The sequence below is a fragment of the Micromys minutus genome, assembly GCF_963924665.1.
Source record: "Micromys minutus genome assembly, chromosome: X".
In the NCBI taxonomy this organism is placed as follows: Eukaryota; Metazoa; Chordata; class Mammalia; order Rodentia; family Muridae; genus Micromys; species Micromys minutus.
In genome coordinates this window covers 57,813,190-57,828,986 of record NC_137970.1, presented here as the reverse complement: position 1 = coordinate 57,828,986, position 15,797 = coordinate 57,813,190, and the positions used below count along the sequence as shown (strand labels likewise).

Sequence of the window (15,797 nt, the reverse complement as noted above, 5' to 3'; positions counted from 1 at the left end):
TTTTCTAAATGTGAGGAAAGCTTGGAATTACGCAATGGTGCTTCGAGGAATTACAGAGTAATGACAATCAAAATAGAATTTTAAGTAACAGTATACATGTATTTACCACTTTGAAGATGTCAGAATAACAGCCAGGTTATATGTCTAGTTCAATGTCAGGAAATGTAGAGTAGTTGGCAATTTCTTTAAGCTTTACAAGGTTTCTAATTCAAGATCAGCAGTTTATTATTTAATTTCCTCAATTACTTCATCATTAATATGATCTTTTCATATGTTTATCTTCCTTGTAGATGTAAAGCAGTGATAGATCAATTTGGTCAAAGGATAATGTCTAAACATTTCGTTATTGAAGACAGTTACCTTTCTGAGAATACATGTTCCCGTGTACAATACAGGTAAGGTGTCTCCCACCCCATTCCTCAAAGGAAGGGAAAACTTTTGTCTGTGCGGTTATATTGACCATTCTCACAATTTTGTTTTGCAAATACCATGCAGAAGTATACCAAACCAAAGGTATACTCTCTTTCTTACCATTTTCTTCCCTACTTGGTTCTGTTTTGAGGGAAGCCTAGCAGAATTTCTTCTCCTTTGTCTCAGCTGGAGTTTGTCTGTAGGTCATGCATCCTTCTTTCTTGAGCCAAGAAAAGATTAAAGCAGAACTTGACTGCGTTTTGACACTTTTATCCTTACTTAAATCTTTGAAACATGCCTTCTGCTGGTTACATAACAATAAATGAAACTTATCCGTGGAATCTGAATCACCACTTTTCTCTTTTGTGCATTACAGGCAAATTTCCAGGGCAGTCCTGATTACAGATGGATCTGTACTAAAAACGGATACAGATCAACAGGTGATTCAGTCCTCTATGTTTTTTCTTAGAATAAAAGCTGTGTGTTTTAAGAAATAAATGTACTTGGTGAACTTATTCCTGCACTAATTAACATGTCTGTCTTTACATAATATTTTTCTGGCAAGAACAGAGAAAGTCCACTCTTGGCAGATTTTAAGTTTATATTATAGCATTTCTAACCATGGCCCCTACGCTGTGAATTAAGAATGAGTGAGCTTTCATTTAATTACTTGACAAAGGAGTACCTTTTACTCCGAAGCCCAAGTCCTGGCCTCCTAGAAGACATTGATAACTGTGATAGCATGTCTGCCTTCAAATAACACATAGCCTGGGGAAACAAATACAGATAAATTGGAAGTGTATTCTATGTGACAGGAATTAGTGTGGTATGGTTTCAGGAAATAATATAGCAGTTGATGTTTCACTAGGCACATTGGTCCGCCACTGTTGGTTGATAGGTCTGGGTCTCCCATTAAACCATAGGGTTTATGAATATATCTTAATGTGACGGGGAGACAGAACTGTGAAGAGAACAAGTAGAGGCAATTCTTGGAAGAAGCTAAGCTGTGAAATGTAGACCTGGAAGAGTGATGTGGAAGGGAAGAGGGCTATCTTTTAAAAGGTTGCTATGTATTTTATCTGTTTAAACAGTCGGCAAAGGAGTTGAGATACTCGGGCAAGATAGAAAGTAATTGATGAGTTGAAGTCCATCCAAAAGTCAGAGACGAACCAGGCAAAGCATCGCCTTTAGAAATGTGTCTTATATTGAAATAAGAGGATGAAAATGGGAATGTGTGTAATTTTGGGAGTTGATGATTTCAGTCTTTAAAAGTTAAGTCCTCTCTCAAGTATGAGGCTTACAGGCAAGTCAAACCTCAAAGAAAAGCATATAATAATCACTTTGTGGAGTGCTCTGTTCTATATGTTTTCTTGAGCAATGTCAATGGTCCAGTCAAGTCTAAAAATTACAGACTTAGAGGATCATGAATCTGCTCTTGCCTTCCTTTCTTTTTTAATCTTTTATTTCCATTTTGTCTGTTCATAGACATAAGCCATTATCCCTCTATATCTTCTGATTATTATCATCTTTCTTCTACTTTCTTCCTTTTTTTTTTTTTTTTTTTTTTTTTTTTTTTTGCTATAGATGCACTGATGGGTATCTTTTTAACACCTGCAGTTCCTGTGTTGCCAGAGCCTTCTACAGTATCAGTGAAGGCCACCTGAGAAAACCAAGGAACCAGATTGACCCTCCCACGAGGTCATGGTTATGGCTACACTCAGCTGGGTCCTGTTTACATTAAAATTCTCCCGCTGGTTTTTGATCACTTGTTCATTCACCTGGATGGCTAATACCAGTCTTAATTTTCTAACCTTCCCTGTTCATCTTCTTGTTTCTCTGGGTAAAATAAACTATCCACCATGCACAAAGGAACTTGAACTTCTACCCTACCACTCATGATACATGTATAACATGACTGGGGAGTCTGTCTCTCCCTTGTCTTTTAGTAACCTCCTTCACAGGTGCCTTTGATACATACATGAACATTTGAGTGAGCACACAAGCATAAAACTCACTCTTTCATACACACATACAGACACATCCACTGAGTTTTAAAATTAAAACCAAAAAAATTAACCTCATCCCTTGACTCTCTCTCCATCTCTAGTGAGTACTCTCACTTCTTTGTAATGATATTTTCTGCACATGATTCTTGCTACTTCCAGCTCCTGAACTCATAGTCATTTCTAACCACAATGCAGCTTCCGCGTATAATTCTACCACAATTTATGTTACTGAATATATTAAAAACCAAGATATTCAGAGCCAGGGGACACGTTTTAATGTTTTCTGCCAGAAGTTTCCTGATGGTTTTGACAATATTTTTTGCTGTCTTTGGCTTCCATGTCTGTGCCCTCTTCAAGATACTGATGGTTCCTTCTCTATATCTGAAGCTCTTTTTTATCCTATTGTTTAATATCAAAATTATCCCTCCATCCAAGTTCATTATACTTCTCCGTAAAAACACAACAAGTGACTTTGTGTATCCCCATAGTCTCATCTCCACATCAATGCGGGAGGCCACCTTCTGGAGACCCAAGGGTGCCAGAACCACATGCAAAAGGTCTGTGCGTGTCTGTCAAGAGATAGTCTCTTAAAGCTGAAGGCACAGTCCTCTGTTGTCCAACTACTTGTCATCTTAGATGCTTGTTGTCGCTGAGAACAGAACTGATACTGTTCAAGCCACACAAATTTCCTTCTCTCTGACATTTCCTCAACCTTTGGGTCCTACCTATATACTTCATAAACACAGTCTCAGTTCTTTACTTTGTCATTTTCAATTTATTACTATTCCCATGTATGTCATCTCTTCCTTATAACTGGTTACCCTGCTTCACATCAGTGTTTTTCAGATTCATCCTCCCTCCATTTAGCTGAGAAAGTTATAGTCTTTTATTACCCCCAGCCCTTTACTCCCTTCATCTTTACCTTTCTCTTTATATCTTCACTTTGAGTTCTAGGTAGAACTAAGAAACATAGAGAACAAGGGAAAACAGGTAGACAGTCCAGGCATACTTTATGGTGATAGTCGAGGGCTGACTACATCCCCCCTTAACATCTCCTCTGGGAAATGTCAGGCAGACAGCATCTCAGCTTTCAGGTGAGGGAGGTACTCCAGTAGAACAATACTGATTGTATCTTGGTAATAAATCATGATAATTGCAGGGACCAAAAGAAATTCTTCTATGTTGGTTATTAAAGGAACATTTTCAGTTATGGCCATATTTTAAGTCCTAGTCATTTCATTATTTTACAGTGTTCAATGTCTTGGTGGTTTCTCTCTCTTTGATGCTAAAGTACATTTTCTATCCTTAATAGCAGCAGAGGGAGTTAAAAGGAACATGGAGACCTGCTTTAGAGATATCATAAGCCCAAAAATAGATGGCAAATAGGACAGTATTGGTTTCAAAAACAATTCCTATTTTAAAAATGTGTTGTAGTTGCTTCCTTTTGGGGGTATGAATATGGCCTTCCCTAGTCAAAATGTAACCACAGTACAATAGGGAAAAGAGAAGACGGTGGTGTCTTTTTGTTAGCATTTCCTTTAAGAGGATGTAATTTCCTCATATTGAGAATTTGATTGAGAAATAACACTGAAACCTTAGCTCTACAGAGAAACATTGGTCTGGTGGTCATTGTAAAGCCTTTAAAATATAAGCCATATAACATAAATACTAGATAAAACCACCTATTTATATAATCTGATTTCAAGGAGCAGAAGTGCTTCTATTTTAATAGTAATATTACAGTTGCATTTATTTCTGAATAGCATATGATGGATAGAATCAATGTTAAAAATTTGAATTATTCATGGTTGATGAGAATCATATAAACAATAAATAATGAAGAAACTGAATATTGAGACATGTATGTTGCATGTTTTATATTATTCCCAAATAAAGTCATTATAAGCCAAATTTTTCAAATATAAAAGGATACTTGGGAACATGGAAATTTGTTCTATTAAGATATCAAAATGAAAGAGACCTAACATTTATTTCTGTTACATGTTCCTGGCTTTCAGGTCTCCATTTTGACAGTGCCAGCAGAAGAGCCAGGAAGTTTTGCTGTTCGAGTCATTGAGTTATCCTCTTCAACAATGACATGCATGAAAGGCACATGTAAGCACAGCAATCTCTCTCTCTCTCTCTCTCTCTCTCTCTCTCTCTCTCTCTCTCTCTCTCTCTCTCTCTCTCTCCCTCCCTCCCTCCCTCCCTCCCTCTCTCCCTCCCTCCCTCCCTCTCTCTTTTCTTGGTGCTTCTTTTAAAATAGTTATTAAAATTCCTAATGATTATGTAATACAAAAAATCTATAGACACATACTGGTTTTGATACATATATACATTGTGTAATGTATTATTTAATGTTGGAAGATTCTATGTAGAAAATCTTGTCATCTGCAAACAGTGATGAACTCCAGCTTTTACCAGTATAGATATCTTTTATTAAACTTATGTCTTATTCAATTGTTCTAGCTAGGACTTACCAGTGTGGTGAATAGAAGCAATATTTGTGGATGTACATCTCTCTAAAGATATATCTTTCACTTCTTTCTGTCATACTGGGAACTGAACATACAGCCTCTTACATGTTAGATGATCTACTACAAAGCCACAACTTCAGCCTTAGTATTCATTGTTGACTTTATTTATCACAGTTTCTTTGCTTATTTGCAGAAAATGAACATCAAGAGTGATAACCATATGGATTTAAAGAACTTTGACATTAGTCTTAATAGTGATTTTTACAGTGCTTAATATTTTCCCAGTACCCTAGGGAGAAGTGGGTTTCCCCTCTGTGTCTCACTTCCTCTAAGTAGGTGTGAATTCAAGTTTCCAGAACATAGCAAAATGGAGGCACATCTGGGAAGCAAGTGTTCAGTACACAGAAATGTGGCAAATACTTCATGTCTAAACTATAACAATATTTAATTCAATTTACCATATGGGGTATTATTTTTAAATCACTGACTCATTTCTTCTTTCAACAAACAGATCAGAGAGAACTGTGGCATTTGTCTTTCTGATCCTGGGTTACCCCACTTAGTATGATCTATTTTGACTCTATTTCCTGCAGAGATCATGATTCCATTTTTCTTTTCAATGAATAATATTTAATAGTTTATATGAACCACATTTTTATTGTCAGTTTAAGGACATTTGTATATGGTTTTTGTCTCATGGAGTAGACCTCAAATCCAATCAAAAGATGGTTGTTCACACCTGTAGCATTTGCTTGTCTAGTACATCAGTATATCTTGCAGTCCAATCTCTTTTGTAGGCCATAGGGTGTGTAGATGGATGATAATGATTACTAATTCTCTCCCCCGATACTCTATGGACTACCTATTTCCTAGCACCATGAACGTTCATCAGTTGGGGTTGCAACTTCTAGATGAGCACCAGATTGATACCTCAATGTTCAATGATAAAAGTGTTGTCTTCAGAACAAGTGGTTTGCTATCAGGTTGTGGAGAACAACCATTAACAGTGGCAAAACCTTTTGATGTTTGATAGAGGCATCTGTGGAACCCCTTTGGTCAAAACTTCAGTAAACTCTAATTCATTCTTGTCACTTGGAGCATTTACTTGGTAGCATAAGATGTCTATCCAAAATGCTGTATCCTCCATTACCTTAGCAAGCTTCTAGCTCCTTCACTGGGGTCCCAGTGTTCTTGGGGTCCCTGTGTTCAGTCCGACTATTAGCTGCAAGCATTCTCATCTGTATCATTATGACTCTGGCAGAGCCCCTGAGGAGGCATCTTTATCTGGTTCCTGTCAGTAAGCACTACTTGGCATCAGCAATAGTGTGTGATTTAGTGCCTGCATATGGGGTGGATCCCCAGGTGAGACAGTCTCTGGATGATATTTTTTCTTCAGTCCTTGCTCCTCTATTTGTCCCTTTATTTCCTCCCATGAGTGTTTTGTTCTCCCTTCTAAGAAGGACTGTGGCATTCACCTTCTGGCCTTCCTTCTCTTTGAGTTTCATAAGTTCTGTGAATTGTTGAACAACAGTTTAAACTTAGATTTTAATCACTGTGCTATACTGATATAGATTTTTTTCAAGTTGAAAAGAACAAGATTATGGATATATATCCATATCTATATCTATCTATCTATACACACACACACACACACACACACACACACACACACACATATATATATATATATATCCTTAAGCATGTAATTACTCATAATTAGCCCAATTAAAAACTGAAAATAAACATAGATGTTCTTTTTATAAAAAATAACAGCATGTGATAAAGGGTTGGTTAATCAGCTTTATTAAATTATTCTGATGCGGCAAGCATGTATCATTTTTCTTTTTAAAATAACATTCTCTAAGTGAAGTTCTATTCTAAAGTTTCTGAGTGGTTTAATAAATGAAAAATAAAAATTTTTAAAGAACTGTATCTTCAGGAGTAATGAAACTGGAAAATGTATTTAAGTAAGTTATTTTAATATCCTGTACCTGAAATTTTGGGGATGGACTTCTCTATTGACTTCATAGTAAATGTAAAGAGAGCACTGGTATAGAAAGAACATTGGTCCAAGAGTGTACAGAATTGCCTCAATTTGGTTACTTCAACTTGGTCAGCTTTTTAGTTTACTGTGTCTTGTTTTTTCAATAGAAGATTCTGCTGTTTTGTGTGTGTGTGTGTGTGTGTGTGTGTGTGTGTGTGTGTGTGTGTGTGTGTGTGTGTGTGTTTTGCTAGGAATGCATATACTAAACAATGATCTACATCCTAGTCCCATCCCCTACCTATCCTGGGAATTTCTTAAGTCTTCATTAGGAATTAGCCTAAATCGTTTTTAAAGAAGTGGAGCTGCACAAGCCTCCAGAAACCCAATAATCATGCAGCCTTTTTCTTTCTTTCTTTCTTTCTTTCTTTCTTTCTTTCTTTCTTTCTTTCTTTCTTTCTTTCTCTTTCTTTCTTACTTTCTTGCATTCTTCCTTCCTTCCTTCCTTCCTTCCTTCCTTCCATCCTTCCTTTCTTTTGCAATATATGACACTATTTTAAGAAATCTGGGAGATCTGGCTTTTTGATGTTATTGTTCTTCCTATGGGTTGTAAACCTTCAGCTCCTTCAGTTCTTTTTCTAATGCCTCCATTGGGAACCCTGTTCTCAGTCCAGTGGTAAGTTAAGAGTATCCAACTCTGTATATGTCAGGCTCTGGCAGAGCTTCTCAGGAGGTATCCGTAGCAGGCTCCTGTCAGTAAGCACTTCTCGGCATCTGCAATTGTATCTTTCATGTGATCTGTATATTGGATTGATCCCCATTCTATGGATGGCTTCTCCTTCAGTCTCTGCTCCACACTTTGTGTTCTTATTTCCTGCCTTGAGTACTTTGGTCTACCTTCTTTTTGAGCATCATCATGAGGTTTGTGGATTGTATCTTGGGTATTCCAAGCTTTTGGGCTAATATCCACTTACCAGTGAGTACAAACCATGTGTGTCCTATTGTGACTGGGTTACTTCACTAAGGATGATATTTTCTAGTTCCATCCATTTGCCTAAGAATTTAATAAAGCCATTGTTTTTCATAACTGAGAAGTACTCCACTGTGTAAATATACCACACTGTCTGTATCCATTCTGCTGTTGGAGGACATATTGGTTCTTTCCAGCTTCTGGCTATTATAAATAAGGCTGCATGTGTCTTTGTTATATTTTGGAGCATCTTTTGGGTATATGCCCAGGAATGGTGTAACTGGATTTTCAGGTACTAATATGTCCAATTTTCTGAGGAACCACCAGACTGATTTCCAGAGTAGTTGTACCAGCTTGTAATCCCACCAACAGTGGAGGAGTGGAGTGTTCCTCCTTTCTTTACATCCTTGCCAGAATCTGCTGTCATCTCATCTTTTGATCTTAATCATTCTGACTGGTGTGAGATTAGCATGTCTCTTATGGCTAAGGGTGTTGAACATTTCTTTAGGTGCTCTCAGCCATTTGGTATTTCTCAGTTGCGTATTCTTTGTTTAATTCTGTTCCCCATTTTTTAATAGGGTTATTTGGTTCTCTGGAGTCTAACTTCTTCAGTTATTTGTATGTATTAGATACATACATTGTATGTAGGATTGGGAAAAAAAAAATTCCCAATGGTTTGTTTGCCATTTTGTTCTGGTGACAGTATCTTTTTCCCTTACAGCTGCTTTGCAATTTTATGAGGTCCCATTTTTTATTGTTGATCTCCAGTCACTAAACCTGAATGGACCCATGGTTCCAGTTGCATATGAAGCAAATAATGGTCCTGTTGGACATCAATGTGAGGAGAGGCCCTTGGTCCTGTGAAGGCTTGATGCCCCAGTGGAGGAGAATGCCAGGGCAGGTCGGCAGGAGTGGGTGGGTGGGTGGATAGGGGAGCACCCTCATAGAAGCAGGGGGAGAGGAAATGGGATAGGGGTTTCCAGAGGGGAAACTGGGAAAGGAGATAACATTTGAAATGTAAATACATAAAATATCAAACAAAAAAAGAAAGAAATCTGGCCAAAGTTGTTTGGCTTCTCATTCCCTTGCTCCCTCACTTGATTTTACCTTGTTACAGTTCTCTCTGGTTGTTACTACAGCCTAATCACTTCATATCAACATAATACTGGGAATATAGAAAATCTGGTGGTTTTTCTCTTGTTCCTAGCCTGAAAAACAAATTTGCGTTCATCACTTATACTTTGCCTTCTACCAGAGAAAAAGAGAAGTTTTTAATCATTTTAAATCTTTTTCTTCATCATTTAGTATCTATTATATTAAAGTTAATAGAGTTAACAGCATGGCCTGATGTGTATAAGACTTAAGAAAGATGCTGGGATAGAAACTGACATATTTATCATTTACTTACTATTGCCTAAGTGATATTTGGTTTCTGATTTTTCTTCCTTTTCTTATTCTTTATGCCTGTTCACAGATGTTTAGGAGCAAATTGTGACTCAAACATTACAAGGGATTTAATGGCATATTTTCCTGTTGCTCCCTTATTTGATGTCACATATAGTTTCAAATTGTTCTGTTCTTCATCTGTCATGAAAGTAGAATTAGTCTGATCATGTCTCAGAAGGCTTCCACTTGTCTGTTACTGTTGTCTTAATTTAAAAAAAAAATCTTATTTCAAGTCAGGAAAAAATACAGGGAAATATACTGTTTTTATTTTGTGTGTGAAAACCTGCTTCAGCCTCAGTTATATTTTTGATTTGAAGCTCCGTGTTGGTAAACATTACTTCATTCAGAATGTTACACTATCATTCTCTTCCAAACTTCTGCTCAGTGTCTTTTGAGGACTTGCTCTTTTCTCTTTTCTCTTTGATAAAGCAAATCATAGACACAATAGAACTTGTTCTTAAAATTAACTTAATTTTCTCCTCTAATTCAGAAACAATTTAATTCTTTGTCTTGTCAAACATTCTGGAGAATGCTAAATAGAATTGTGGTATGTTTTAACAGTCCACATTTTGGATTCTTTTTTCTGGATTTCATTTTAATTATGGTGAATTGTGAATAAAAATACAGTTTGCTTCTAATGTATAGATATTAAAAACTAAAATAGTATCCAAAAGTAATTCTACATGTTGTATAAACTTTATGTATTTTCACACATTTAACTTTGTAGATTTTGAAGTGACTCATTTTTCCTATGCACAGTTAGTAGAAAAGCACATTTCTAAATGATCACATTAAATATTATACACACACACACACACACACACACACACACCTGGGGGGGGAATGGAACAAAGCACCTGTACTTGCACTGAAACAAAACTGTAATGATGGAATCCGGAGTGAAACTCATCATTGTTCTTATTGGAAGAATCACCTGACAAATGTTGGCAAGCATTGAAACTAATGTAGTAATGTACCAGAGTAAATCAGATATAACCCAGATATATTCCAGTGAGGCCGACTGTATCCATTCCTCAGAGAAACAAAAATAAGATTTACAGAAAGAAAATTATGTGAACTTTGGTAACTTAAGGTATGGTTGTTAAAGAAATGCATTTTAAATATTCTAGAGATTACCCAAGAGCCAATCAACTTGTTTGTAAGTTACAGTTAATACAGAATTATGTCATTTATTATAAAGATGGGCCAAGATTTAAGTGTTGAAAGATTTTGAGATGTTAAAATATATTAGTTTGTTCTTCTAACATATGCTTCACTCAAAATTACTTCTTTCAGAAAGTATTAAAGATATCTCTTTACACTTTAATGGTAGACTTTACCATTTAAAGTATTGAGAATAATTTTATATTCTAAGAACAAAATGTGACATTATGATCTATATACATTGTCAAATCTATAGTTAAAATGACTAACATATCCATCACTGCATATACATATATGCATTCATACACACACACATACATATTGAAAAATCTGTTGTTCGTGCAGTTCATTCTGGTGCCCCAAACATAAACTAATCGTTAACCTTGTCACTGTTGTTCAACCCCAACTTTGCAAACTTTGATGATTGTGTTTTTTTTCTCTTCTACCTTTGGTTAATATTTTAAACAAATATTATTATTATTTGGTTAAAAGTTAGTTTATGCCCTCAAAATGCTAACTTTTGAAAGGTGTGTGTCTGTGTGTGTGTGTGTGTGTGTGTGTGTGTGTGTGTGTGCATGCATGTGTAGTTGGGGATAGAATTTATATGTTACCATACTTTAATCTTTATTGGTTTTACATGTATTAAAATACTGTTGTACCCAATAAATATATAAAATTATTACGTATTAATCATATACGCAAAGCCATGCTGAAAGAGATGGAAATGCGAACTATCTTGGTTTGGTCATTTTGCATTGCATAAATCTTTTATTGAATTACTGTACTATTATTCCACATAAATTCATAAAATTAAAGTAACTTTTATAAAACAAGACTATAGCTGATTTTTCTCCCAGGAAAATAGAGATCCTGTCATTCAAAATAAAACTGGTTTTGATGTCTTGTTAAATTCGTTTTCAGTACCTCCATATAAACTCAGGTACACTGAAACTAATGAAACAAAAAGTGGGGAAGAGCTTAGAATACATAGGCACAGGGAAAATTTTCCTGAACAGAACACCAATGGCTTATGCTCTAAGATCAAGAATCGGCAAATGGGACCTCATGAAATTGCAAAGCTTTTGTAAGGCAAAGGACACTGTCAATAGGGCAAAACTGCATTCAAACAATTGGGAAAAGATCTTTACCAATCCTACATCTGATAGAGTGCTAATATCTAATATATACAAAATCCTCAAGAAGTTAGTCTCCAGAGAATCAAATAACCCCATTAAAAAATGGGGGATAGAGCTAGACAAAGAATTCTCAACTGAAGAATATTGAATGGCTGAGAAGCACCTAAAGAAATGTTCAGCATCCCTAGTCATCGGGGAAATGCAAATCAAAACAACCCTGAGATTCCACCTCACACCAGTCAGAATGGCTAAGATCAAAAACTCAGGAGACAGCAGATGCTGGCAAGGAGGAGGAGAAAGAGGAACACTCTTCCATTGTTGCTAGGATTGCAAGCTGGTACAACCACTCTGGAAATCAGTCTGGTGGTTTCTCAGATTATTGGACATAGGACCTGAGGACCCAGCTATACCATTCCTGGGCATATGCACAAAAGATGCTCCAGATGTCTTTCAACAGAGGAATGGATACAGAAAATGTGGTACATTTACACAATGGAGTACTACTCAGCTTTGAAAAACAATGACTTTCTGAAATTCTTAGGCAAATGGGTGGTACTAGAAAATATCATCCTGAGTGACGTAACCCAGTCACAAAAGAACACACATGGTATGCACTCATTGATAAGTGGATATTTGCCCAAAAGCTCAGATTACCCTAGGTATAATTTACAGACCACATGACGCTCAAGAACTTGGAAGACCAAATCTGTATGTTTCAGTTTTTCTTTAAAAGGGGAACAAAATATCCATAGGAGGAAATAAATACAGAGCCAAAATTTGGAGAAGAGACTGAAGGTTCATCCAGAGACTGTGGGAATCCATCCCATATACAGTCACCAAACCCAGACAATATTGTGGATGCCAAGAAGTGTGTGCTGATAGGTTCCTGATATAGCTGTCTCCTGAGAGGCTCTACCAGAGCCTGAGAAATACAAAGTTGGATGTTCTCAACCAACCATTGGACTGAGAATGGAGTCCCCAATGATGGAGTTAGAAAAAGGACTGAGGAAGCTGAAAGGGTGTGCAACCTCCTCAGGAAGAATAACAATATCAGTCAACCAGATCACCCAGTGTTCCCAGAGCCTAAACCACCTACTAAAGAATACACGTGGAGGGACCCATGGTTCCAGCAAAATATGTAGCAGAGGATAGTCTTATCAGGCATCAGTAAAGGAAAGGTCATTATCCCTGAAAAGGCTCAATAAGCCAGTATAGGGGAATGCTAGGGTCGGGAGATGGAATGGATTGCCTGGGTAGAGGAAAACTCACATAGAGGCAGGGATGGGGATATGCGATAGGCGGATTCCAGAATGAACATCTGAAATGTAAGTAAAGAAAATATCCAAAAAAAGAGAAAGATGTCATATTCAAACCGCATTATAAAAAAGGGTGGAGTATCTCATAGGTAATGGTTAACTACTGCTTAGAAATACCTTTTGCACATACAGTCACATGTCCTTTATAGTCACTCTATTATGCATTGGTGTCCTCAGGTACTTTTGTTTTAGAACTAAATGTTTGTTTTTTCAATCTTTTATTATCTTTTAAACACACATCTCCCATTTCTTCACTGTGCTATAGTGTACAGGATCATATTTATTACAATCCATTGTAATTCAGCAGAGCCCTTGAAGGCTGCTTAGGTGGGTAGCCTATGCTCCTATAGTCTATGACCCTCCACTGTGCTCTTGTCATTCCTGTGTCTGCCTTCTTTCTTCTTGTCAGGCTGTTTCCCTGCACCTGTCAGCATGTTGTTTCTGTAGCCATGGTGTATGGCGGGGGCGGGGGGGACAAAACAAAAATGTACCATTTAGAAGTCAAAATTTTCTCAACAGAAACCAGAAAAAATAAACTTCACAAAACTTGTTTGGAACACTGTATCTCTCCCAAAATATCTTATCTGCTGTTCTTAATATGCAAAGGGCCAGAAAGCAAGATATTGGGCAGTAAATTTTATAATGTCTTAGGTTCTTTAACAAAATTAGAGAAAAATATGGACACTTGGTGGTTTTCAACTATGTGAAAAAAAAATCCCTTAGATGAGTGGCATATTACTGTACTTGCAAAGATAAGAGAGACCAGTGCCTGCTCAGCCGTCCATTCTCTAGCCCTGATCAAGTAAGTTTAATGTATCATTTGTAAAGAAGGAATAGTACATTTCTAAAAATATTTTTGTTAACTCAAATTCATGTTTCCTTAGCTAATTTGATTTTATGATCCTGGGATGGTTAAGAATTTGAAGTTATGTTTTATAACACTAAACAAGTTGTATTATATACTAAATGAAGGTTTTTTTCCCTAAAATCACTTATGAATGAGTAAACATCACGTCTCTAACCTTTCCCATTTGACATTCAAGTTCATGTTTTTTTATAGTTGTTATTCATATGCTATGTAGCTTGAATTTTTTCTATACATAATAATCAGGCAGGAACATCTGCTTTATTCTGGGATGTTATATTACAGGATTTGGGTTATGATTGTAGATTTATGAATATATATCATGAATAATGTTTTATGTAGGATCTTGTTTGTATACTCCTGCTTTTACAACCCTAATGAGAAAATGTTACATACCTTTTATAAACTCAGTTTAGGTAATTTTAAACAGTTTTCAGTATCATCTTTTTTTTTTTATTGCTGCTTGAAAATGTGATACTTCAAATTATTTTTTTTTATTATTATTGTTACAAAGCACAGATTCTGTTTTACAAGGAAACCTTAACATTTTGGGGTTTTTGTTTGTTTGTTTCTTTGTTTGTTTGTTTTGTTATTTTGTCTTCTTGATCTTAAGTTAACATTCTGGAAATGTTTTTCTTTTACCTAAAATCTTTCTCTGAAAGTGCAAGTTGGGTCAAGTTTTCAAGTTTGCATTTTCAAACTAAATTGTTTGATATATGTCCAACTCAGTTCCCCATTTGGTACTATAAAGGAAATATGTTTTCTGGTCCTTTCCCTTTTATGGACAGAGACATGTATTCTTATTTGTGCCATATTACATAAATTACAGTTGGCTTTATGGCTACATGTAAAAAAAAAAATATGAGCCACATCAGTCCCTATACATATTAATTATGATTTCTTTGGTTATACAACAAAGCACACTTTGTTGACTGGCCTATGTTACAATATCCCTTAAAAACCTTTAGAACATATTTTTGGTATTGTAGGTAATGAATTCTACCTAATTCTACCTTTAGTGCATTCTAACTTTGGAACCTTTCTCAATAGCCATTTACTTACTCAGGTTTTATAGGCAGGTCTTAATGTTCTCTGGTTTTTGGCTTTAAATTCTATTGTCATTTTATAAAATTATGGTTTTACATAAGGAGTTGGATTCAGAAAACTTTACCAGTGGTGGTGCACATAACCTAATACCACTACTTTGCTAATACTCATGGAGACATTGAGGCCTGATAGAGAGAAACTGCCTTAGTATTACATATATAGAAAGCAGAAAAGAAATTTAAGAATCTAGGACCACTGTATACTGTCTAATCCAGCTATCAGTTATTAGTCTTGTCATTTCTGTTATGCTCCTATGTATTTTCATGTATTTCTTAGTGGAGACCCCTTATGTTTCTAAATATCTTTTTTTTTAATTTTTATTGGATAATTTCTGCATTTACATTTTAAATGTTATACCCCCATCCCTGCCCTTCTCCCCCTCAACTTGTTTTCATGAAGGTGCTCCCTCTCCCAATCACCCTCTCAACCTCAGTGCCTTGGCTGATGATGAGGTTCTTCCCAGGAGGGTGCAAACCTTTCAGCTATTTCAGTCCTTTCTTTAGGTTTTTCATTGGGGTCACTGTGTTCAATCTGATGTTTAGCTGCAAGCATCCTATTCCTCATCTGTATCTGTATGACTCTGGGAGAGCTTCTGAGGAGGCATCCATATCTGGTTCCTACCAGTAAACACTTCTTGAGATCAGCAGTAGTACTTGGGTTTGCTGGCTATATATTTGGTGGTTCTCCAGGTGAGGCAGTCTCTGTAGATCCTTTCTTCAATCCCTGCTCCTCCATTTGACCTTGTATTTCCTCCCGTTTTGTTCTCCCTTCTAAGGAAGACTGTGTCATCCACATTTTGGTCTTCTTTTTGAGCCTTGTAAGTTCTGTGGATGGTTTCATGGGTATTCTAAGCCCTTTTCTGAGGTGGGTGCTAGTATCCGATTATAAGTGATCATATAACATGAGTTTTCTTTTGTG

General features: G+C 36.3%; 1 protein-coding gene across 1 annotated transcript in view; it reads left to right on the top strand.

Annotated features, from left to right (window-relative positions):
- Positions 1-15,797, top strand: part of CHM (CHM Rab escort protein) — a 130,005-nt gene that overhangs the window by 88,837 nt on the left and 25,371 nt on the right. Inside the window, exons 10-12 of the mRNA XM_080910309.1 lie at positions 291-395; positions 788-851; positions 4,436-4,532. Of these exons, the coding sequence (XP_080766435.1) occupies positions 291-395; positions 788-851; positions 4,436-4,532 (266 nt within the window). The remainder of the gene's footprint in view (positions 1-290; positions 396-787; positions 852-4,435; positions 4,533-15,797) is intronic.